This window comes from Phacochoerus africanus, chromosome 1 (assembly GCF_016906955.1).
Source record: "Phacochoerus africanus isolate WHEZ1 chromosome 1, ROS_Pafr_v1, whole genome shotgun sequence".
Lineage (NCBI taxonomy): Eukaryota > Metazoa > Chordata > Mammalia > Artiodactyla > Suidae > Phacochoerus > Phacochoerus africanus.
In genome coordinates, this window is record NC_062544.1 from 96783178 (window position 1) to 96810499 (window position 27322).

At 37.7% G+C, this 27322-nt stretch overlaps 1 protein-coding gene across 6 annotated transcripts in view; it reads left to right on the plus strand.

Annotated features, from left to right (window-relative positions):
• RBMS3 (RNA binding motif single stranded interacting protein 3) overlaps positions 1 to 27322 on the plus strand; it is a 740901-nt gene that overhangs the window by 602899 nt on the left and 110680 nt on the right. For all 6 annotated transcript variants that reach the window (XM_047769379.1, XM_047769355.1, XM_047769352.1 and 3 more), the window contains 3 exons: positions 11723 to 11769; positions 24791 to 24887; positions 27122 to 27172. In XM_047769379.1, the coding sequence (XP_047625335.1) occupies positions 11723 to 11769; positions 24791 to 24887; positions 27122 to 27172 (195 nt within the window). The remainder of the gene's footprint in view (positions 1 to 11722; positions 11770 to 24790; positions 24888 to 27121; positions 27173 to 27322) is intronic.

Genomic DNA, 27322 nt, shown 5'->3' on the forward strand with positions numbered 1-27322 from the left:
CCTAAAGCATTTGTTCCTTCTGTGACTAATATATTTTATGCTCTGTCTTGAGGTATCAGTGAGGTGAAAGGAATGACCTCTGCCCTGAATGTTTGTTACAGATGCATACCCACAGCGAGAACCCCTCTGATTTCCCTGTATTTCTTATTTGCTTTCTTACTTTATCAACATATAACTACATTGTGCAGAAATGTGTTTATTTTAATTTTGTGGCCGCACCCACCACATATGGAAGTTTGTCAGCCAGGAATTGAATTTGAGCCACAGCTGCAGCAACACTGGATCCTTTAACCCACTGTGACAAGCTGGAGATCGAACCTGCACCTCTGCAGCAACCTGAGCTGCTGCAGTCAGATTCTTAACCCACTGAGCCACTGTGGGAACTCCCGAAATGTTCTTTTTAAGAGAAGAATTCTATTTGAAAGAGACTTCTCCAAAGATAATACTGAAGGATGAGCAACTTAAACAAAAAGCATGCCAGTCACTGAACACAAACTGAGTATCCATTTTGTGCAAATATGAGACTAGATACTACCGACATGATGGGGATGGGTAGACAAACTCCCTTCCCCTTGCAACCTAAAATGGCAAAGTAGGAGATTAAAAGTGGGACATACACAGTTTAGTTTTTGGAAACAAAATCACTGACTGTGATTGGCTTCATACCTATCCAACAGTTAAAGAAAGCCAAAGCCAAAATAATAACAAAAATCACAATAAAAACAGCAGCCACAAGAAAATCAGTTCACATTTTCCTTGTTAATAATCATTTACTGTTCATTTGATTGATTGATTGATTGTTTTTCAGGATAGTCAGCAGAAAAATTGTATACATTTAAAACCCACCAAAGTTGGAACGTTCTACCTTGTCATTCATCTGGCAGAGACACCCAAACTCATGGGTGCTACGTAGTTCAGAAACAATAATGTTTACAGAAATACCTTGAGCTTTGGGGGTGCTACTGAATCAATCTAGAGTTCTTCTCTAATGAATTCATTGAAAGTAATATTTTTTTTCTGAATTCGAAGGAATCCTATGTGTCAACATCTGTGATGTGCTCATAATTGATTGCTTTTTATCACAATTTTCCAGGCATTCCACTGAGAGACTGAGGGGGCAAACACTAGAATTTAAGTCACAAATCCACAGCTTTCAAGCTGAGTGACGAACACGGGCAAGTTTTTCAATCTTTTAGCTTGTTTTTCCTCATTGGTAGAAGGAGAATGGTTGAAAATGCACATTTAGTGATTGGAAGGATTAAATGAAGTGGTAAAGATGCAGCAATGAGCACAATACCTGACAACCTATAATTGCTCATGTAATAGCCACCATTACAACTATTGTAATATCACCCACACAACTTGGGGCTTTTTCATCTGAAAGCTAGCTTTGCAATACATTTCATGTGACTTGAATGTATCAGTCCTTGGTTTCCAATGTTATGCCCTGCATATTTATTTTCCAAATGGAATTATTATTAATGCTACAATACATATTTGAAAGAAAATATACTGCCAATATCTCTTTCCAGCAAAATTTTTGTCTTATTTTATAAAATATGTGAAACAAATAGAAATTAATTTATTTCAACTTTGATCCACATTTTGTTCATGTTTTTATAATCCCAATCCTTATTTGCATCCCACGCATTATTTAACACTGAAACGTTAAGTGACTTTCAAATTTCTAGCCAATTTTCCCTTGAAGTTCATGTAATCAAAAAAGCCAGGAGATGGCAAGGAGAATGGGAGGTTGGATGGAGAAGAAGAAAGAGAAACATGCACATTCACTAGATACCAAGGGAAATATTGAGTTACTGATGAATTACATGGTTGGTGTTTTGAAAGAAAAAGAAGGTGAATAATCAACCTACCTCTTCTGGCAAATAGTGACATTTACAAAGGTGTTTTTGCAACATCTGTGGCTATGGAAAGTGCTCTTCATGCTCAAATACTTTGCAGTATTCTTCAAAACCATTTGCTTTGACAGAAGAAGTATTTGGATGCTATGAGTGGTGACTTACTGGATTTAACAAAGAATTGGCACACAGAAATTTGCTTGCATATTCTGTGGCTTCTACTGCATATTGCATATTTATGGAATGTAAGTAATCTTTAAACTACCACATTTTAATATATTTCAACAATGAGTTTACCAAATTGATCTGTGTAAGGACTTTTTAGAAACCTTACAGATAGTGGTATTAATGCCATTTATAAAATTTCCTCTTGTTGAGTGACTCAGGTTAGTGAAATAAGCAGTTTGTAAAAAGATGCAGTTGATCTTCCTTATTTGTGGGCTCTAGATTTGTAAATTTGTCTCTCTTGCTAAAACTTGTTGCTCAGGATTAGCACTCACAGTGCTTTATTGGCCATTTGAAGATGTGCAGAGCAGCAAACACTCCTGGTTGAGGTTGAACATGCAATGCTTTGCCTTCTTGTTTCAGCTCTTATACTATAAACTAGTGTCCTCTATTTGGTTTACTTCAGACCACATTTTGTGCTTGTTCCTGCTTTGTACTTCTCATTGGTGATGCCACTGTTTATAATGGCCCTTAAGTGTAGTGTTGACCTGTTGCCCAATGTTTCTAAGGGAAAGAAATCTATATAATATGCCTCGTGAAGAGAATATGGAGATAAAAATGGAGATAGGCTTCCTTCAGGTGTAACTTGAGTGCTGTTGGCTATGAGTTCAATGTTCACAAATCAACAATAGGTACTAAATATGGTGTCTTTAGACAGAAATAACATATAAAACAAGGTTATCTATTGATCAGTTGGTGAATATGTTATGAGCAGACTCTTGCAGGAAACTAAACTTGTATTTCCTCTTGGAGCAATGATTCACAGTATTCATTAATTCAGTGCTCATGGTGACTTCATAAAATATAATTATTCCAGATAGCAAGAATCAGGTGTATCTTGTTTTATGACTACTGTCATTGAGTGGGATTCAGTCTCTTGGGTAAGTTTATGCCTCTCCCGTTGATATAATAAAAGGGCTCATTGATATCAAAAGTAACTAACTGTACCAATGTGTGAGCAACTTGCCCTTATTTGAAGAGTTATGTTATAGTCTATTATTAATTGTATAGTATATTATCAATAGACTATAATACAATATATTGAAAGAGTTGCATTATAGTCTGTCATCAATTGTTTAAAGATGACAGTTCTTACTGTACTCAACCAATATGGGTAAAACTTTCTAATTAATTTTGGGGGAAAATACCTCTGATCCTATTTTCATTAATTTTAGAGGCTGTGACATCTAGTCTGAGGCTGGGAGAAGAGAATTTTAATTTTCCCTCAGAGAGTGATGCAGAGAATTCCCAGCTAAAACCTATAGCAGCAAAGGGTCAGGTGTAACACTTTAGGGCAGGCGAGTGTATGTCTGACTTTGGTGAAGAGTGGGATCTGGAATCTCCCAAGAAGGTTGTAGAGGTCAGAAGGTGCATACTCACTTTGTTCCCAAAGGGCTCTGTACACCATGTTCTATCTCAGAGGTGACAAGATGCCACTGATGTGGTCATATCTGCCTATCCTAAGAGCAAATGTCACAGCATGCTGGTATGGCTGGTGGACTGAAAGGAAGGTGCAAGCAAAGGCTGGAGAGGATACTTTCACCAAAGAATAGTAGTAAACACCTAAATAGGAAATGATAACTTAAAGATAATGACCATATATAAACTTACTAATTGAACTTGGCAGTAAACATCTGGAACTCAGTATAGATACTTAAGTTTGAGGCCAACCTTTGGGCACCACTGAGACATAAATAATAGTTGGGAATCAGAAAATGACTCTCATTGCTGTGCAGGAAGAACAAGGAGGAGGGAATGCCTGGTCCTGAGCACTGGTGTCTCCAAAGCACCTTGAGCAAGTAACACCAAGGAAAAAATGCCCTCTGTGAGTGCAGAAGAAAACTAGGGGAGAGGCTCACAGAAGCCAAGGGAAAGGAGTTTTGAAAGAAGAGAAAATCCTTGTCAAATGATGCAAATCAGAATAAGTTTGGTATTAGCTGATGCAAACTAGTATGTGAAGAATGAATAAACAACAAGATCCTACTGTATAACACAGGGAACTCTATTATATTAAAAAGAATGTGTATATATAAATATATGTGTGTGTGCGTGTGTATAACAGAGTCACTTTGCTATACAGTGTAAATTAACACAGCATTGTAAAGCAAATAGACTTTTTAAAATCTTTCAAAAATGGGAGTTCCCATTGTGGTTCAGCAAGTTAAGAACCTGACATAGTGTCTGTGAAAATGAGGGTTTGATCACCAGCTTCATTCAGTGGGTTAAGGATTTGGCGTTGCTGTAAGCTGCTGCAAGCTGTAGTTTGCAGATGCAACTTGGATCTGATGTTGCCATGGCTGTGGCATAGGCCTCAGCTGCAACTCTGATTCAACCCCTAGCCTGGGAACTTCCATGTACCACAGGAATGGCCATAAAAAGAAAAAAAAATTTTTTCCAAAAATGATGCAAAGTAATCAAATACAATTTAGAATAAAGGTGACCTGGGGGTTCTGAAACTTTGAAAACCACGACATGTACTATGAACCAGTTCATAGGTTGGTCAGCATCTTTTATAAGACAGTGAAGTAGGGTTTCTATCTTATCTCAAGACTACACAGTATTTTTGCCTCCCTAGTGTAGGCTTTAGAAATTTCCTTGTCCATTGTATAATTTTCCCCTCATCTTCATTTTAGGGAGGGACTGGCTGCACATAGCCCAGAGAGAATCCCTCAGCAGGTGAGAGCAGACATCTGGCCTTACATGGTTGACTGCCTCCTCCAGGAGACACAGACCACTTATTGGTCATGCGTCCATGCCAGAGCCTCTCCTGGTAAAATCCTACCACTTACCTCTCCTGAAGGCCAGGAGTTCATGCTCTCACACCCCCATTCAGCAAGTGCCCCAATAGCCTGCCTTTAATTTTGCCCTGAGCATATTTTTTTTCCTAGAATTAGTTCCTCCTGTAACAGAAAAAGGTTAAAAGCCCCTCCAGTGGCCCAAAGCCTTGACTGGATATTGATCATTTTGTAATTTTCTGTTGATTTTTATTGATTCCTCTGAATGTCATAGATATCCACACATCTGGGATCACATATGAAACCCTCAATTTCTTGGCCATTTTGGTCTTTGGATTTATAAATGTATACTAGCTTTCATCAGTGGAAACATTGTGTTGTTAACCCTGGATTTTCAATCTTTATTCTTAGCCCCCTGCCTATTTTTACCTTGACTCTTCTGGCTGTAGCTGTCCCTATTCCTTCCCAGCTCTTTGGTATTCTACTGATCCAGCAAAGCCAAATATCTCCTGACATTTTCAAGCTTACTTCAGAATCAGGCTTCTGATCTATATTACTTTTACAAATAATATGCCTTTTTTACCCTCCTAAACTTCAAATTTTAAAACAAATAATAGAAGACATAACATGCTTCTTTGAATTTTTTTTCTTCCATTATAAAATAATTCACTTTATATACAACCTAAAAGAGTCAGGAAAAATATGAAAAGGAAAAAAATACTTGTTAACACCATCCTGATATTTAACATTGTTGAAATAAATATTCTTTCTAGTCAGAGATTTTTTAATTTTTAAAGTTCCTTTTGTCGACATTTACTTGTTGGCATATATCGTACCTACAATTTTCTATCGTAATTTCTTCACTAGAGACATATTTTCTAAAGAAAAATACTGCTAAATAAATACAAAGTTAAATGAGTTTTCACTACAATTATAGTACCTAAACAACTATAACACCTTATAATTCTAAGACCTTTTCACATACCATCTTTTAAGTCATCTTATTTCATTGATTGAATTTTTAACCAGAATTAGCTCAGTTATAAATTAACATTAATATAAATTAACATAAATTAAATTTTAATAATTAAAATTGGTTGCAAGAATTAAACTCTTTAAAAATGATATCAGAAAACCAAACTAAATTACCCTTTTCTTCTTTGGTTTCCTGAACTCATCTTGCGCTAACATAGTGTTTATTAAAATATACAATATTTACTACCTATTTATTAATGTTGCCATAAATATGATCTTAGAAGACTGTCAAGCTTTATAATTATTTGTTTATAACTCATCCAAGTATGATGTATCCTGTGTCAAAGCAAAATTTAAAAAAAGGAGAGGTGTTAGGCTAAAACAGTATTTGACTTTTCCACAAATTACAGTTGGCATCTGTTCCTATACAGTTTACTGTCTCAAATTGTGTGATTCCCATTGGTGTTATAGTGTAAAAATAGTTTTATAAATAATGGAAACAATTACATCAGCTGTCTTTTCAGTGGCTTTGTTAGAGTCAGTGATGCTTTGCTTCTCAGATAAGGCCAATCATTACCATCTAGAAGGTCTTCCTGAAGTGATCATGCCTGCTCCCTAGCAAGTGCATTTTAAACAGTATTTCCATAATTATCACCTCTACATTTAAAGTTATGGATATCAAATATCTAGATCCCAAGTCAAACATATGTGTCTCAATGAATCCCCTATATTTATTGAAAATAATTATGGACCCTAATTACTCCAGAAACCGTATTCAAAGTTTCTATTTAGATTTGAGAGCATAGATTCTGTCTAGAAGAACTAGAAATACCCTATTAAGGCTGAAATACTAAGCCAAAACTCAGCCACTGCTGGAAAATGCACCCTTTTTGTTTTAAATAAATCACAAATGCCTTTAATCCACAAATACCATGAGCTTGAAAAATGGAAAATTTTTTGAATTTAATAAACCCTTTTCAAAAAAGAGTGACAGGATAAAACATCACTTTTCTACTTAGGCGGTGTGACGTTTTCGTTTTGTTCCAAGTTATTTTACTTTTTATGTGATTCTGACATTTGTAAACATGCCATAAAATTTGGTAATTACATAATGACAATTTCATGGTTCTAGCTCAGTAGAAAGGTGGCTGGACAGAGCAGCAAAATCGATTTTCTTTTTTACCTTGTGGAAAGAAACAAAAGGAAATTGAATGCAAAATCTGCATTAAGACCACATTAGAATTATAACTCAACAATCTGTTACACATGAAATGAAAACCAGGTGCAGCCTAGTGTTATTGTGCTGTGATATTTGGCTAGCAGGTTAAGTTCAAACACCCCTTCATTTAACCCATGCCTTGCTTTGTTACCCCATATTCCAAATGAAGACCTCTTGTCTCTGCTTGCCAAAGGTCCTCAGAGATAGGACCGGCTCCTGGCAAATTCGTGAAGAAGATGAAACTTGAGTCCATCTTCACCTTAGTCTCTCTCCTTTCTGTTACCCAGCGCCTCCTTTGGTCACTCATTACCCCGGACTTCCCCTCTGTTTTCCAGGGAGCTCATGCTGATTCTTGTCCAACCCCTCTTTGACGGTATGATTTCCCTGCTCAAAAAATGATGAGTGGCTTCCCAAGAGGAGTCAAGCAATCAAGACCTTCATCCTTTCCTTCCAAGTCTTATTTCCCACAGCTCCCACCAGTGCCCTTTTGGTTCACATCCCTTTCTCCATGCTACCCCTTTTGCTTGAGTTGGCCTCTGCTTCTCATTTCCATCAGTGGAAATCCTATCTTCAAGGCTCTGTTCAACTGAACCTCCTCCACGTGCCTTCTCTCATCTTTCCTTTTTGCACCTCATCCGTACCACTCACAGGGCACTTACCACGTGGTGCTATGTGTGACAATATTTACATAGGTATGTATCTTGTCTCCAGGTACTGTGCTGAATGTTTCACAAATGTATTTGTGTTTGTCTTTTTAGGGCCACACCCACAGCATATGGAGGTTCCCAGGCAAGGGGTCTAATCGGAGCTGCAGCCGTTGCCCTACCCCAGAGCCATAGCAACGTGGGATCTGAGCCACATCTGCATCCTACACCACAGCTCACAGCAACACCGGATCCTTAACCCACTGAGCGAGGCCAGGGATCAAACCCACAATCTGATGGTTCCTAGTCAGATTTGTTAACCACTGAGCCACGACGGGAACTCCAGAGTGTTTTACAAATGTAATTATCTCTTAAATTTCAAAACAACAACATGATGTAGGTATTATTATACCATTTAACAGTTAAGGAAATTCAGACTCAAATAGGGTGAATAACTTGCCCAAGGTCATGATGTGAAAACAGCAGAGCTAAGACTTGAATCCAAGTCCAAAACATATATTCTCTTCACTTAGTTCTTTCCATCTTCTGATGGATGGAGGTTTAAGATGGAGGAAGAGGCCAACTTAGGCTTTCTGATCATCAAATACTATTCAAAAAAGAGATTTTCTAAAAATTTTATTGAGGTATAGTTAGTTTACAATGTTGGGTAGATAAAGTTTTTTATACTTACTGTATCCTTAGCTGGGCCTGACTGGTTAACTATAATCCATGGGGAATTCAAGTCAAATGTAAAAGGAAAAAAAAAATCTTCACCTAACATAGCCAGAACAAATAAACATAGCATAGAAAGGGAAGGTTGAAGACAATTATAATTCAAGAAAGACTAGGAGTTCTCTTGTGCCACAGCAGGGTAAAGATCTGGCATTGTCACTGCTCTGGCTCAGGTCACTGCTGTGACTTAGGTTCAATTCCTGGCCTGGGAACTTCCACATGCTATGGAATGTGGCCAAAAAAAGAGAAAGACTAGATAACATTAGTCTCTGACCACCATTGGAAAATAAGTTCAAGGAAAAGAAGTATATATGGCTTCCTATAAGACCCTAAGATTTAGAAGATTTGGGTGAATAAGAGGCTGAAGATATGATAATAGCTTTATTGAGTACAAAGCCCATTATTTTCTTTCTTTCTTTGTTCTGACATCTTGGATAAGTTAGGGGAGAGAAGCTTAATATTTCTAAGAGGGAAATCTCATCCCTGATGGCCAGCTTTTCCAACTGCCCTCTCCAGGACCCAGAACCACGGAGTCTCAGTTCCACCCTGTACTGGTCACTTCTGGGAAATATTAGTCAAAGGCCAGCCTCCCGCTCATCACATGGCAGAGGCTCCACCCAGGGAAGAATTTGGACTTAGCATCTTTGTGCTTTGATAGTAAACCTTTGCTTCTCCCAAGAAAACATAATGTCTCATTTCTGCTCTTTTTTTCTCTTCTCATTTTCCAGGCCCCCAGCTCATCACATTTTCAGATTATATTTCTTTAACATGAGTGACATGCAGTTATCATCAAGCCTCTGTTCTTTGTGCACCTCTATCTTAACTTGTTTATAACCTTCATTTCAATTATGTATACTCCCTGTATGCCAGTTGCATTTAGAGATGGCTCTACACTTATGTCCCTCATACCAATGTTAATAATCTTTAAATTATTGTTTAGGGAAAATAATGCATGTAAGCTTCAACATAGCAGACCATACTGGACTTCGGACCCTATCTTAGAAAGCTTCAGAATTTTCATTTTAGTTATGTATTAAATCTGAGGCATTCAATGAGCATTTTTCAGGAAAACCAACCACACTGGAAAAAACTCAAACACAAAAGTTTTTTTTTTTTTTTAAAGATTTATGGTTTTTCTTATCCTCTACAAAAGTCCTCAAAGCTGTTCTTTTCTTATTATTTTGAAATAATTGTATATTCACAGGAAATTGCAAAAGCAACATAGAGGGAGGTCAGGTTTACCCTACACCCCATCTCTCCCAGTGATTACATTTTATGTAATAATAGTTAAACTTTATTCCTTCTACATTGGGACTCAAACCCAGCCAAAACTCAGGTTGGTACTCAAACCCACGGGCTGAGACTTGAACCCACTGTCTTTTAATTAAAACTGCTCAGCTCACCTGGTATCAGGACTTACTGAAGCTCAGATTCTTTTGTCTTGTCACAGAAAGAATTCAGGAAAGTGGCATGAGAATAGTGAATTTATTAGCATAGGACCTTGTGAGAGATACAAGTGGAAGGGCAAGGGAGAACAGCCCTGAGAACAAAGAGGGCTACATTTTTATCATCAAAGAAAAAGTGAGGAGGGGAGAAGACTACCATCTTCTTTCTAATTTGGGGGTGGATGTCAAGGCTTACATCATTAGTTCCTCCTTTGATCCTTTATAGTATAACCAGGACTGTCATGGCACTATTTAAATCATATGTATATTAGCAAAAGAGTGGTGACATATACTAAAATATGGTAATTCATCTCAGGTTTCAGTATAATGTCCCCTTTTACCTATTTTTTTTCCCTTTCACCTGTATTTCTATCTTGGCTACATGCAGAAATGCTACTCGTCAAGGACTGTTAACTCCCTGATTTCATGTAACATAATTCAGATCCCATATTTACTGTCTCAGGTTTTAACTACCTAGGTTTGTGGCTTGAGTGTGTCTGGCACTTAGATGCACCTAGTCTTCCTTCAAGGTAGGGTAGATTGTTGCTAAATTACTGGATTCTTTTCTTGAGTGGTCATGAGCTTATAACAGTCTCCCAAAGTCCCTCAAAATTCCCTTTCTGTCTTTAATCCCCTAATGGGATTTTTAAACTGACTGTTTAATCATCCTATTCTATCCCTATCAATAGTACACTATCAGGCCAGGAAATTGACGTTGGACTAATACACTTTCAAGTTTCTAAAAGAAAAAAATGTCCAGCCTAATGATAACCTAGAGATAGCTTTAAATTTCATTCTATTTCTGTTTCTGCTCCCAAGAAATAACCAGGCTAACAGCTCTGGAGAACAAAGGATGGTAGGCTAATGTGGCCACAGAGGATATTCACCACCTGCTGGAGATGATCCTTAGGGCTCCTTCAAATCCTAATCAATGTCATGGCAGGGCTGTGGAAGGGCACCCACCTCAGGAGACTTGGGTTGGAATCTGGTTGTGCCTCCATACGTGTGACCTTGAGCCAGTCACTTGACCTCTCCAAGCTTCTGCATCTTCATCCATAAGATGGAGAAAATATTTCTCCTGCCTGCTTTATCAGGTCCTTGTGAGGATGAAATGTGATGAAGTACATGAAGTAAGGGGTAGGCTGTTAATCAGCAATCACCATGTTTATTTCAGTTTCTAACAACTGCTAGTTACAGAAATGTAATTTTTCAAATCAATTATACTTTTTTTTAATTTACAAAAAAAAATGTAATTTTTCAGTAGTGGTTTTATTCTTAGAAACAAAACCCAGCCACCTCCTTATTAACCACAAGTCCTAGAATTTCCATCACATGTAAACAACCTTCCCTTTCTACACTCTCAGTGGGACAGGTACTAGCAAAATACTGGACATACGTTCTGTGATATATTACCTACATGGCCGGGAGGCATACGATCTACTTTAAAATGAGTATATCTTAACATTTTCTTCTGAAAGGTCAAATGCATTTTAAGTAGCTTTTATTTTTATTCAGACCTCAGGATTCATTCTTTCCTTTTTTGTTTTTTTCATGAGATATGCAACAGGTGCTTTTTGACCAGAGTGAGAAATTATACAGATACCAGATTAGACAGTTTGTGGTTTATGAATTAGAAATGGAAATCAGCCAAGCTGCATTATTATTTGGTTTGTCTGGATATACAATATAAAATCCCTGACTCACTGGTCAATGCTGGTGTGCTCATAACGAAAAACTAGTCTTGGCTAGAAGGGAGTACATATGCAGAGGATCAAGTAAATGTAAATTATACAAAGTAAAGATAAGAGTCTTTGTGTGTACTGGATGCTTTGGATGCCACCACAAAAAAAAGTTAAGATCCATTTTCTCCCTTCCCCCCCATATACAGGCTGGCATGGCTCTGACCTATGACCCCACAGCTGCCATTCAGAATGGGTAAGTAGACCACATTTTCTCTATTTTAATTGCTATGCTATCTTTGAACTCTGAAGTCAGTACTGAAGGAAAATGTTTCAGTCTGTCTTTTTGCTTTAAACCTTTAAACAAAAATTTAAACCAAAGCTTTACCATTCTTGGATTTTTTGCTTCCCATGAGTGGCTCTGATATCACACCATCCCCCATGTCCCACGATGCTTCTGCCCACATTAAGTCTCTCTCTCTCCCTCTCTCATCTGAGAAAGAATAAGCCGTAGGATGTGAAGAGTGCACAGGTAGACTAGTCTGGGAGAAGTGTCTGTGTGTCTCTAGCAGAAGGGTATTGCTTCTGCTAGTAATTCTGGTGTTTAGATTTCAGTAATTTCTGTGTGTGCCCACGTTTATTTCAACATTAATAATGATTCTACTCTTGCATTCTGGTCAGGGGAAGGGTAACAGACAGAGTCAGTTTAGTAATTTGGTGATTAAGTTTTTATTCTTCATTTTAATATGCACCCAGAAGGGTCTCATTTAGAACAAGTCACAAAGGCTAAAACTCTGCTCTGAAAAATCAGACAATCTGCATGATCCGGCCTCTCTAAAATCCTGTGAATCTGAATAGTCTTTGGTTGAACTTTTCTTCTTAATTTCCCATCTCTTTTCTTTGTTTTGACTGTCCTGCAATTGACCAGCCAACCAAAGAATAATTGCTATTCTTATTTTCACAGTCTTTTATCTTGGATATCTCCGTGGCTTTCAGTTTTCTGTCTTCTAGTCTCATTAAAGAATCAGTGAGAATGAAGGTCTCATTGAAGATTAACCAGACAGGATAGAAGGAATTAAACTCCATTTTCTATTTGGTTGGTTGCATCTTTGGGCTGCTGAAAGCATTTATATCCCTCTTATTATTATAGTTATTCATTCAGATGTTCATTTAGTCATTCAATAAATATCCAATGAGTCTGCCAAGCACAGTGATATGCTGTGTAAGTTTAAAAATGTGAATGTGAAATAAAGGCTTTGCCCTCAAGAAACTCATCATCTACCTTTCCGTAAAAAAGTAAACATGGGTAGTAGCCTAGTATAGGAGTCCTTTGCCTTGTGTTGATTAAAACTTCTTATGAAACTTAAGGATATCCTTTCATTTATCCAATAAGCCTTCTCTTATTTCCAAGGAGGAACTTTCAACTCAATGGTCAGAAGAAATAAAGACATGGAGAGTAAAGTTCTCCAGAATTGTACAGTTGGGAAAATAAAATAGTTAACACAAAAGGTATAAAATAAGGCATTATATGCTCAGGGACAGGGACAGAAAACAGATATTATAATGTAAGGTAATGACATCTATTAAACATATTACTAAATACCAAGTATTCTATACTTGTAAATTAATGGTACATGGTTTTAGAGTCTAATATATATAAAGATACATGTAATTTTCATTAGAAATTTATTTATATATTGGAAAATAGAAGTAATAATTGAATACCTATGTGTTCATTAGCTAGCTTCAACAACTGTTAATGTTTGTGTATAGGCGCATGTAAGTATATATGAATGCATGTAGGTTGCACACAGGTACATGAGTGAATCTATTAGATGCATTCATATATATATATACGAATACATTCATATATATATATATATATATATATATATATGAAATCTTCTTGCCCAAGGCTCTGAATCATGATGAATTGGAAGTGCAGCAATGACCTCAGTCTGGACTGGAGTTCAATGTGGATTGTAGTGAGTGAGAGAATGCTTTGCTTTAGTCATCACTCCAATGCAGGATTTAAATTCTGAATTTTTTCTCAAAGGCACAATTTTCCAAGTTTTCATCTGGATTCATTACATACCTAAAGAGAAAAAAAATTGGCATTTTAGTCTCTAATCTGAGTAGCCCAAAGTGAACTTTGAGCAATGCCATGTTAGAAGCAGTAAGAACCACCTGGTACACAGAGACTATTTTTCCCTCCCCAGGTGCCTGTCTCCACCATATAGATTGACTGCAGGTCCAACTCCCATCACCCTCTCTGTGGTGCTGTTCATATAAGGTCTTTATTTGGACCTTATATGAACACTTGAACATTGTATCCTTTGAACTGTTTGAACAGATGCAAAAGTGCTTCATCCTCTCCCACTGCCCACTTAGACATTTACAACAATGAATATTTCCCTCATGAAACCACTCATAGCAAAGATGCTGAGGGTGAATTATCTCCTCAATGTTATCCTCTCTCATCAGATAAAGAACTTTATGCCATCCATCAGTCCCTCTCTTTAATACTGTCTTGTCTACTGAATATTCCTTTCAACCTGTAAAACCCTCAGGTCTCTCACACCTGTAAAGAGGATAGAAGCAGAACAGTTCTTTTCTGCCACTGAGACCATTTCTAGTGACCACACTATTTTAGCATTCTCTTAAAACACCTCCAGTTTTCTATTCACACTGTCTTCCTGTATGGTCTCTAATTAACCCTATTAAAGTATAGATTCTGGTCTCTGACTTGGCTGGGATTTTCCTTGAGGATGTGTCCCCAGTGACCTCCAAATTTGTCAGTTGTAACTGACACTTTCTTAGTCCTTAGACTATTTGAAACCTTGCCTCATTGGGCTTTTCATTGTTGTTACCATTTACATTTTGATAAAGGTCTTGTTTTCTGGATTTCATGATTCCATCCTTTGCTGACCCCCTTTGCTCTCCCCTCGCACTGCTCTCTTGGTCTCTACAAATTCCTCCTCTTCTGCCCACTTTTACTAATCTTTCTCAGTTTCATCTTTTCTCACTCCCTCACTTCATCTCTCATATTGATCTTATCCACTCCTCTTGTGTTTAGGAACTGAAGACTCCTACATCCACACTTTAAGTTCATAACTAGATGCAGGGAACTATCACTCAAATTTCTAATGGTGCTTAGTTGTTGCTCCTGGATAGCTTTGTCTCAAACTAAAATCATCATAATCATCAGTCCTTCATAATACAAACCAAATAAATTCAAGTGAAAAACAAATATCAAATTACTTGTTCCTTAAAAAAAATTTACCCTAAAGCCATTTAGACCATAAGCTCCAGTTTTCTAGGCTTTCTCTCCTATAGTGTCCTTAAAGATAAAATTGGTGATTTAGTACTTATTTCATCTATCTTTGAACTACGTCTTCAACTCAGCTCTGACTCTCTGCCACTGGTTGATTTCATTCAATTTCCATTCCCTACCTGTACCAAGTTTTTACCTGACCCTAATATATCTGTCCTCTAAACCACTGTCACATTGCTTTTAAAAAAGCAAAAGGTAATCAGTGATCATCTACCTACCTGGTTTAAAGTATTACATGGGCTTCACTAACTATAGGACAAAGCTCAGATTTCCAAGAAAGTGTACAAGAATAACTCCAAGATTTGGTTCCTGTGATGGAACTGAAGCTTCTTTTATTTTCAGACCATCCCATGCTCCTTTAAGATCTGTGTCGTGTTACCCATGGAATTCTCTCTGCCTGGAAAGAAATGGTGGTATTCCTTTCTTTCATCCATTCTTCCCGCACCTCCCTCCTACCCTTCCTCCCTTCCTTCCACTACTCTCATTTAAAGAACACTATCAAATCATCCCAGGTAGAGATAATTACACAATTTGTTAGAAGTTAAACAGTTTAAGTGGTAGGAGTGCAGACTCCAGAACTAGCCTGCTCAGGTGTGCATCCAAATTCTGTCATTTACCACACATGGGCAAGTTGTTTCTGCTTTAGTTTCCTCCTCTGTGAAAGGGAGACAGTAGTAACAGTATCTTTTCATAAGACTGTAAGGATTAAAGGACCCCTGTAGGGCACCATATAATCTTCATTGTCAATACTGACACTATTGCTGCCCTGTATTTCATGTTACCATGATACACTGACAGTCTTTTCATCATGTAGCTATTGGCATCATATTTATCTCCCTGATGGACTATTAACTCTGAAGGCAGGTTCCCTGTCTTATTCATCTTAACAGATTGCTTAGCTTAGTACTGTGAATGCCAGATCAGAAATAGAAAATGTGACTGATGATATCTGCTTGGCTCCAGCAAGGTGGCATTAGAGAAACCATTCCCTTTCCTGGCATCAAGCCGCAAAGTCCCCATGTAACACTTTAATCTGATTCTCCTCAATACAATATCTAGTTTCACCCAAAGTAGCCAAACTGCACTTGAGTTTCTCATGCCCTGAGATACGAAATAAATTTTGGAAGTCTTAGACTGTCCATTATGTTGTTGGTGACAAGAACATAGAAACTTTATATAATGTAATGGAAGGAATAGATAAATTGTAGCTAATCTTATTCATTGGGTACTTCTTCATATAGGTGGTTTTTTAAATGTTTTGGTCGTCTTTGTTTTTATTGCTTTACATAGTGACATTTAAATAATAAGAAATAGTAGGATAATCATTTCTACACATGCTAAGATGTCAAAATAATAGCAAATATTATCTCAACATACTATTCCTTGAGTTAACATCAGCATGTGCCTCCTAGAGGTATAGAAGCTGATTTAGAAAATTTACTCAGTGTATAAAGAAATCTAACATCAAGGTCCAGAATAAAGTATTTACTCCCTCATTACACTGTTGTATTCAACCTAGTAGGCAAACCTAACTCAGAAAGCAGTAACCTATCTGAGAAATAAATACTTATTCCTATAGGGAAGGAACTGGTCCCATTTTGTGTAGAGCAAATATATCCAATCTAGTTAATATTGTCAAACATTGCTTAATGCTGACTCAGTTCAACAAACTTTTTTTTCTTTTGAATATTTATCTATTGAACTGTTTAAAATCATTTTAGTGATGCAAATTTGAATTCCCATCCCATCAGGAATAATAGATGTGCACACAAATTCTAGATACAAGGAAAATAGTATTGTGAAAGAAGCACAGAGTACTGTGAGATTTATATATGTACTACTTTTATATGTATAAAATTTTTCTGAAAGCATTCATAAGGCATGGTGACAGCTATCCTCTGGGGAGGGCCAGTAGAGTACTGTGAAGTAGGAGTAATAAGGAGACTTATTTTTTACTGTTTACATGTTTATATTCTTTTCACAAAGACAAATAAAAGCAATGCTATAGTACCACAAAGGAAAAACAGTTACAGTCTAATGGGGGATTCAGAAGGCTTCCTGATGGAACAGTGACATGAGTTTGTCCTTTTGGAGATGTGCCAGGTCATAGCTAAAGAATATATTTTTATCTTTTTGAATGATAGTTTAGGTATATGCCCAGAAGTGGGATTGCTGGATCATATGGCAATGCTATGTGGTTACCAAGGAGGAGTGGGGTGGGGAGGGAAGGATTTGGGAGTTTGAGGTTAGCAAAAGCATATATAGGATGGGTAAACAATAAGGTCCTACTGTATAGCACAGGGAACTAGGTTCAATATCCAGTGATAAAACATAATGGAAAAGAATATGAATATATATGTGTGTGTGTGTGTTATATGTATACACACACATATGTATATTATATATATAATTGAGTCACTTTGCTGTACTGCAGAAATTAACACATTGTAAATGAACTATATTTTAATTAAAAAATTTTTAAAGAACATGTTTTACAATCCTGGGAAATCCCATAACTGCACTCAACCACAGGGGTTTCTGAGTATCAAATGTAAATATGTGGTCAAGGGTAGCTGGTAGCTCAACTGTGTAAATAGTTACATGTTCTGAACCCCATAACCTCAACACAAATACAGCAACCTCAAACTGAAATACATATTCTCAAGTTTAGCTTGATAGACATTTGTAGACATAGACCATAGTGTATCTGAGATGTTTACATATAGGCAGTCGAAAATGTCAGTTCTGTCATCTGCTTGAATATACCCAAATGATCACTTTAAAAAAAAATTAGCTCAATGTCACTTTTATTTAACACTTTGAAAGTTACAGTGAAGAAGTTTCTGGATCTCAATGGAAAAATAAAACACTTGGTACTTTTTACAATAGGCTAACTTGGGAGAATAAAAATGCCCATTCTTCTCTCAGAGCTAACTGGCATAACTCTATAATGTATTATTGCAGTTGCTCTATTGCTTTTTTAACACTCCAACATGAAATCCCATCACTTTCAAATATAAGTGTGGGAGGTGGGAAATAATTCCACCCCATAGTCAAAAGCTCATCTTTCCTGTGCCCCTTTCACTGGGGGCTGCTGTGTAAAAGCTTCTTGGATTGTTTTAGTTGAGTAAAATATATTCTTGGGAGAGATGGGAGAAGAAATGTTTTCTATAGCCTTGGTTTGCCAGCTGTTTTATATGGGAATTTGATATTAAATGATACAGAAACCTTATTACATGAGGAAAGGAATCTAATGTGAAGGATACGTTGGTATTACAATAAAAATGACCAATGACTTATTAATCTTGTGCTAGAGTGTTGCCCTGAGGATCGTATTCATGATTGTGACTCCAGGAAAATTGCCTTTGGACGTGAAAGACAAGGCAGTGCTGTTTATTTCAGTGTGTAAATAGGATTGCGTGTGGTTTTCTGTAGTAAAAAACATTCTACCCTGGGGTTATTGATATATTCATGTTATTTTTATGGTCAGAGAAATAAGATTTTACCATATTACTACTGACAGCCAAATCCCCTGAAGATGACTTTCCTGCAGGCAAAATAATGTCCTATTAGTGACCTAGACTCGTATTATCTAGACTTCGGGATCCTACTTGCTTTAAATGCCAAAAAAAAAGTTAACGCTTTGCATTCCTTAAAGATATTACTTGTTTTTCTGGAGACTGGCTTAGAGTTCTACAGAGAGATCGTGCTTTGTTAGCCCTTTTGGTATTTAGGATCTTGTTCATGGGAAACCCAGACACAACTAATTCACATTCACAAGGACGGTTTCTCAAGCTCAACACTAGTGACATTTTGGACCAGACAATTTTCAGGGTGGGAGCTGTCCTGCGTTTGGTAGTATCCCTGACCTCTAAATGACATTAACGGCCCTCTGGCCTAGCTGTGACAACCAAAAATATCTCTAGATCCTGCCAAATGCCCTACCGACCCACCCTGGAAGCAAAATCCCTTTTAGTTTAGGACAAAGTAGTAGAGGAACAGTTGTCATACACATATGAATTCACTATGTGAATTTTGGCAAAGAAATCTCTTGGAGCATACTGCCCAGAAAAATGGTTTGTTAAAGAATTCATCTCCAGTTTTCTAGAATTGCATTTGCAAGGCATGAGGCATACGTTACCAGATACAAAAATTAAAGTCACATATTTAGAATTACCTTAGCTCTTTTATTATGGCCCCAAAATGCTCTCCATTTTTCTCTTTCCTGTTCCTCAATGACAGGACGCCTATGCCTGAAGTATTTATTTGGATATTCATCCATTTTTTTTCATATATATATATATACATTTTTTTTCCTATATATATATATACATTTTTTTCTCTGATGGCCATGTGAAAGTGTCTTTTTTTTGTTTTTGTTTGTTTGTTTTGTCTTTTTGCCTTTTCCAGGGCCACTCCCTCTGCATATGGAGGTTCCCAGGCTAGGGGTCTAATCAGAGCTATAGCCGCCAGCCTTCACCACAGCCACAGTAACGCGGGATCTTAGCCGTGTCTGCAACCTACACCACAGCTCATGGCAACGCCAGATCCTTAACCCACTGAGCAAGGCCAGGGATCAAACCCACAACCTCATGGTTCCTAGTTGGATTCGTTAACCGCTGAGCCACAACAGGAACTCCAAAAGTGTTTTTAAAATAAGGGACACGTGGCAGGAACTAAGAAAAAGTGAAGAGATTGGGAAATTCATTCTGCAGCTCTTTGGAGTCTGGCTCTGTGCATTTCTTTAGATATGATGCCTCTAAGCCTCGAATGCAATAACAGCCTTTCTTGTCATGGTTTAAGCAAAGGTTTCCTGTAAATTCATCCAGTTTATGTTTGGACTTGGGAAGAGACTATTTCAGAATACCAAAATTAGGGGATCAAGACAGTGTGCTGACTCTGATCTTCCCAATACATTTCTGTTCTAAATGACTCTTTGATTTGAGTGGCATTATTGGAACTTGCTGGGAAGGATGAAATAGCATTCTTGTTTGATGGACAGGATTAGAGCAGATAGAACAAAAACGCATGAAATTTTCCCCCAAGAGTTCCCTTTGTTAGTATCTGTTTACTTGGCTGATTCCTTTATGTTTCTGCTCTCTGTTTTTCCCATAAAATTTCCTGTAAACTCAGCCTGCCAATCCAATCCTTATTGCTTTCATTTTTAATGTGGCAATTGGTACATTTTGCAAAATAAACCAGCCACTGTAAAATGTGATACATGATTCGCTCTGTTGGTCTAAGAGGCTGAAATCGTGTTTCTAAAAGAAGTTAAACCTGCATGGTAAATAGGAAGGGCTGTTTGTGGAGTGGTCATGAGTGCCTATCATGCCATTTATGAGCCCCAAACAAATATTTCTGTTCACTGCCTTATAAATAATATCTGTCAAAGATAAGATCCAGTTTTTTTTTAATGCAAACCATGATTTTTGTAGAAAAGGTCCATTTTCCCTGGTTATTAATACCTTTGCATTTTTAGAAGACAGGCATTAGTTAAACATCCACTGAGCATTTAAAAATATGTGGTGTAACAGAGTTCCCATCGTGGCTCAGTGGTTAACAAATCCGACTAGGAACCATGAGTTTGCAGGTTCAATCCCTGGTCTCACTCAGTGGGTTAAGGATTCGGCATTGCCATGAGCTGTGGTGTAGGTCGCAGACTTGGCTTGGATCCTGTGTTGCTGTGATTCTGGTGTAGGCTGGCGGCTACGGCTCTGATTAGACACTAGCCTGGGAACCTCCATATGCTGTGGGTGTGGCCCTAGAAAGAGAAAAAAAGACCAAAAAAAAAAAATAGTGTCAGTCAATTTACCCTGGGTGCTTCCCCCTCAGCTTCCTACTTGATTGGAAGCCATCTTCTGTGCCCCCACCAATTTGATATTAGCCATCTTCTGCTGTAGCCACTAATTATTTCCATAAGCTACTTTGCATTCATTCATTCATTCAACCTACAGGTATTAAGCATAGACATACCTCAGAGATATTGTGGGTTCAGTTCCAGACCACTCCAGTAAAGCACTTATCTCAATAAAATGAGTCACACAGTTTTTTAAATTTCCCAATTCATATAAAAGCTATGTTTACAGTAGACTGCAATCTATTAAGTATGAAAAGCATTATTTCCTTAAAAAAGCAAGGTATGTACCTCAATTATATAAATAATTCATTTTTTATTCCTAAAAAATTAGCATCATCTGACAACGCAGGTTTGCCACAAACCTTCAATTTGTAAAAATGGCAGTATCTGTGAAGTGCAATAAAGCAAAGCACAATAAAATGAGGTCTGCCTGTATTTATTATGTCCCAGGCTTTGTAATGGCAGCAAAGTAAAGATGTCCTCAACTCTGTTGATGCTGACATTCTAGAGGGAGAAATAATTAATAAATACTTTGTATCAGCCAGCTCAACTACTGTGACAAAATACTTTTGATTGAGTGGTTTTTAACAACAGAAATGTATTGTCTCACAGTTCTGGAGGCTAGAAGTCCAAGATTAAGGTCTGGCTGATTTAGCCTGAAGTGAGGACTTTCTTCCTGTTTTTTAGATGGCTAATTTTTCATTATGTCCTCATGCGGTCTTTTCTCCATGTGAGCCTATGGGTGAAGAGAGAGCAAGCACTCTTTTTTCTCTTCTTATAAAGCCACTAACCCCAAGAGGGCAGGGACCCACCCTCATGAGCTTCATTTAATCCTAATTTCTTCCTTAGAGGCTCCATCTCCAGGTACAGCCACTCTGGAAGTTAGGACTTCAATATATGAATTTTAAAGTGACACAAACATTCAGTCCACAGCATATATGAGGATATTTTTAAAAATTTCTAGTTCCAATAATGATAAGAGCAATGAAAAAAATAAATTAGAGGAAAGGAGTAGAGAACAATTGGGGCAGAAACGGTGGTTGCTACTTTAGCTAAAGAAGGGAAAGTTGAGTGAGACCAAGAATAAGAAAGATGTACTTCTAGTGAAATTTTGGGGGATAAGAATTTTAGGCAGGAATTTGCCAGTTAAGTGGCCCAAGATGAGAGTAAGAATTTCAGGTTAGTGTGACAGAAGAAGGTCAGTGTGATTGGGTCCTAGTTGGCTCAGGGAAGAGGGGTAGGCAGTAGCCTGATTGTGCTAGGCAATACCAGGAATTCAAATTTTGTTCTCATTGTAATGGAAAGCTGTTGGCCAGCTTTAGACTGGTTAATATGCAGGTAAGATTCAGTTGAGGTGGTTAAATAAAGAAACTCAAAGGAATGTTTTACTCTTACTCATCTAGGGCACATAGTAAATGGGCATTACATTTTTAAAGTGGAAGAATGGATTTTTTTTCTTGCATAGTGGTCATCGACTTTCTTAAAGTTAAGTTTATTAATTGTAATTTACATACAGTATACATTCATTCTTAAAAGAGTACAATTCTGTGAGGTCTGACAAGCACACAGTTGTGGAAACACCAAGCAACCAAGATATAGAACAGTTACACCACTTCCCAGAATTCCACACATCTTTATATCCCCTTCCCCAATCTCAGCCTTTGGCATTTCTTATTTATTTTCTTTCTTTATAGTTTTGCATTTTCCATTGTATGACATAAATGGAAATATGAAAGATAGTCTTTTGAATCTGACTTCTTTCATCTAACATAATTCATTTAAGATTAATCATATCAAATGTATCAGTAGTTCTTTCCTTTTAAATGTTTAGTAGTATCCCAGTGTATGGATGTACCACAGTTTATCAATTCAGTTGAAGGATATTTGGTTTGTTTTCAGTTTCTGGCAAGTATCAATTAATGCTGCTATAAATATGTGCATCTTCCTGCTGTGTAGCACTGGGAACTATGTCTAGTCATTTATGATGGAGCATAATGTGAGAAAAAAGAATGTATACAGGTATGTGTAGCTGGGTCACCATACTGTATGGTAGAAAAAATAATAATGTATTGGGGAAATAAAAAATAAAAAAGTTCATCTAGGTTTTTTTGAACTTAAGTTTTCATTTATCTTTGGTTAATATCAACCAGTAGGATTGTTGGGTTGTGTGGTATGTGTATGTTTAACTTTATAAGAAACTACCAAACTGTTTTCTCAAAGAGCTATACCATTCTATATTTCAACAATGAATAAGAGTTCCCCTTTTCTGAATCTTTGACAATACTCTGTCTTTTTTAAAAAAACTTTGGTTATTCTAATGGGTGTATCTTCAACATTTTTTTTTCTAAACTACACAATTACAAATTTAGAGGTGTGGTAAGTGTAGCTATGGATGGTAAAGAGGATGCAGTGTGTAATGGATTGATTTTTTTTCAGCTACATTTTTTAAACTTATAATCTTTGAGAGCTAGATAAGATAAACTTAAGACTATAGTTCCCCAATCCTTTCTTGATGACTTTTATAAAATCTGAGGTTAAAGACTTTTATCTGAGATTAAAGAATGAACCCTGGCAACCTTGAAATCCCTCCCACTCTACCCAACCCCCCCATACACACATATTCAGTGGGATTCTTATGGAATGCTACCTATGAAATGTTACCTATGAGATTCTCTAGTCAAAACGTCAGTGACCTCTGAGAGGTGATGAAACTTTTGTCCCCCAAACTCCAACCTCAATCATACTATTGAAAGAAGAAAGAAAGAAAGAAAGAAAGAAAGAAAGAAAGAAAGAAAGAAAGAAAGAAAGAAAGAAAAGATGAAATGAAATTTAAAGAAAGATGAAATGAAACTTAAAGAAAGATGAAGTGAAACTTAAAGTAGTAGTTGACTTTTGCTAAGAGCATGGCAAAGTGAAATAATGATTCCATTATCCCCGATATGCATTTTCCCAGTCTATCCTGACATCAGTGAAATACTCCATCACAGGCAACCTGGTTTTGTCTGCACGTTCTGTGGCTGGATACTTTGGCCTTTCTTTACCTGTGAGACATGAAGAAGGAGACATGATTTAAAATTCTGCTGAGGTATTTGAGTATTGGGTAATTTGTGGATGCCAGGGTATAGTCTGATGGCATGTCACTGTTTTCAGTACCTTTAATAGATCTCTGTTAAAGCTAACCTTTAACAGACCTCCAGAAGGCTCATCCCTCCTCTGATTTGTGACAGTCTGATCTTGCCTGGTGTTGTTCTATACTTTTTGAATGCAGGGCCCTGCAGGACTAGAAGACTCAGTGCTTTTTGTAGAGTCTACAGGGTGGACTAGACTATGGGTCCAGAATCTCCACGTACACCTTGATCAAATTCAGAAGAGATTCCTATCCTCACCCAGACACAAGTTACCTTTCTCTTTTCATGGAGGAAGTACTTAGCTTAATTTCTGCCTGAGGGCATGGGCCCATGCCTACCACGAACCAACCAGAACTCTCTAGAAACTGGTTCTCTTTCCCTAATGAAGAGATAGGTGCAGTTTGTGTGTGTGTAATACCAACCACCATTGTATAGCTTGGTTCTGTTTTGGCTTTCTTTCAAGGAGCTTTATAACGACATTGCCTTTCAAAAAAAAAAAAAAAAATCCTGGAGTCTCCTGGTCCCCAGCAAGTTAAGGATCTGACATTGTCAGTGCTGCGGATTGGGTCTCTGCTGTGGTTCAGGTTCAGTCCCTGATCCCGGAATTCCCATATGCCATGAGGGCAGCCAAAAATGTATATAATAAAATGTAAACAATTTCTGAGGCTCTGTTCCCTTGTTAGTTAAACCTACTATTACACTCACCTGGCCCAAGAGATTATGGGGTGGCTATTTTGATAAGATGGCTCAAAGTCATTATTTTGTTCTGAAGAATTAATTTCCTAGTGGAATCAAAGTTTATCAATCTCCTGGACCCTCCTGTTAGCAACCAGTGGGCCACACGAGGGTGGAACTCTGTCTTCCCCAGACTTGGGTGCTCGAGTTTGATTAGTAGCCAGGCATGTGGCAGCTTCATGAATCTATGAATCTTCTTTTTTTATATTTTTTCTGTTTGCAGATTTTATTCTTCACCGTACAGTATTGCAACCAACCGCATGATTCCACAGACATCCATCACGCCATTCATTGCTGCTCCCCCTGTCTCCACATACCAGGTACGTGAGATTTACCTGCACCTCCAGAGACAGCTTGCTTGCCAGTGATAGACCATATAATGGCAGAAGGAACAGGGTAGAATTTTTTTTTAAGTTGTCCTCCCTTTAGTTACACCTTCCTGTAAAAATACCCAAACTATCAATTTAGCCTACACGTTCCAGAACTTGTTTGCATCTGTGTCACTGAATAATAAAATCCACCGTGCTTTCCAGTTCTTCCTGCTGAGTTTTCATGATTAGGCTACTTTCCAGCCAACATGAGTACAGCTTTCTTAGCACTGAGAAGTGTTTTTGTTTGCTGTCTCTTCTTTTGGTCATCAACGTTCCCCAGTGTGTCTTTTCTGAAAGCACGTTTCTGGCAACACCCTGCATGCCCTCCAGGATATTTTCCCATTGTCATCTCACTTTGTCACAGTTTTTCTGTGTATCCATGTAAAGCTACATGGATAGATGTTAAATCATTTTCTCTGAGAAATAGAGAAGATTATCAAAGGGGTGAAAGGGATTCCTACTTCCTCCTCTGACTTCCTTCTCAGTTCCAAAGAGTCCAGAAGAGACCTCAGGGGTTCCACGTGTTGAAACACAAGAGAATCTGAGACTTAGTGTGTGTGTCCTAAACCAGAGGTTGCAGCCAGTTAATTCTAAGTATACAGGTGGATTGAAGTAGCCAGGTTTCTCCCTCAAACAGTACTCCTTATCCGACTCTTTTGAGTTATCAAATACAAGATAATTCTCCCAGCTTCTCTTTACCTCACATAGTTCTTCAGACAATTCTTTTAATTGAAATTAGAAAAAAAATACATATAGATGCTACATAGGGTGTCTAGTGTCATTGTTTATAACTTTGGAGAGAGAAAGTGAGCGAGAGCATGAGTGTATACATGTATTTCTCTACTGTGCAGATGGTGTGGGTGGGGGTCTTACCCTGGGGAAAACTACTGTTGCTGATTGCTATGAATTCAGTAGTTTCACCTTATTTAGCCACTACATACATCATTTCATGATGTCCCAGCTGTCAGAGCATCACACTCAAGACTATGCACAATTTTCCTTAACTGATTCCCCCCCTCCCCTGCCGCCTAGAGCAGATTATTTTCATTCTTTGTCTGCACTTTGATTCTTGATAGATGTTGGTGGGTGATTGGAATAGACTTCTGTGTGAATTGCATTAGAGGGTCTCCGAATGGCCAATTTCTTCATTGCCTTTCCTTGGGACCCATGAGGCTAAGTGCAGGTGCTGTTTTTGTTCTTCCTACAGGCCTGCCTGGTTGTAATGTGCTTTTTTGTTTTTTTACCACTTTTTTCTAATCTTGGCCCCTGTTTCAGCCAAGACCACCCATTGTGCTCCACTGGAGAGCACTTGGGTGACACAAATAAAATCTTCACAGAAAAATAATTTCACTTGGAAGGGCTCATAAGTGGAATTCATGCTCTCTTTTCTCCAAAAGGGAATTACAACCATTTGCTACATTGTTGATTCTTGCTTTTCACCACTTCTTCCTCTTTTTTTTTTTTTAAATCTGAAGTTAATTGGCAATGTCGTTGGTGTAAGTATATTGAAAACAAAATCTTAAGGGTTCTCTAGGTCACAATCAGCCCTTAGCAGCCAACTTTCTCATTTGGCTGACAAAGAGCATTCAAAACAGTTGACTGGCTCATATACTCATTTTTATTTGCCATACCAATTGCCATGAGAGAGAAAAATCACAGACTTGCTTAACTTGGGTTTAACCCAAAGCATTCCTACAAATTTTTGGTGGATCTAATTCTTTCCCCAACTTTTACAACTTGGATTGAATCCCAAGATTGGATCACTTGAGAATTTGAAGTTAGAACCAATGACAGAAAAAGAGGAAGTCTTAGCAGTCATGCTAAGTAATGCTTCCTTCTTGATTTGCCTGGGCACTCTCAGGAGGTGACCTCTAGATAGAAGGTTCCTGAAGCCTCCTAAGTCTTCAGTCTCCAACCTCAAAATATGTTCCACAGCCCAGCCTGGCCCATGTGGGCACTACAGCCAGCTCCAGTGAAGAAGGAATTTGCTTTTCATTTTGTCATGTTTAAGGGACCAAATTAATTGGGTCCAGGCATTTTCTTTTCATCCTTGGTTTTGAGCACTAAATCGCTGTAAGTCAGATTGATTCCACTTTCTTATGACCTAGTATGACTCCACTGAACACAAGAACCACGTTCTCTCTATAATTGCTTTGTGCTAATAAATGCTGTTTGATGCATAGGTCCAGAGTACTTCATGGATGCCTCATCCGCCATACGTTATGCAACCAACAGTAAGTGTTCTCAGTCACCTGAGGCTCAATATTTCTTTTATCCAAGTGAAAGATTTTGGAATGCATAGAAGCTTTGGGGTAAAGCTTTTGTTATGTTCCATACCTCTTTCAGGCAGCTCAATTTTCCAGGTAAAAAGCTGTTCCTGAAAT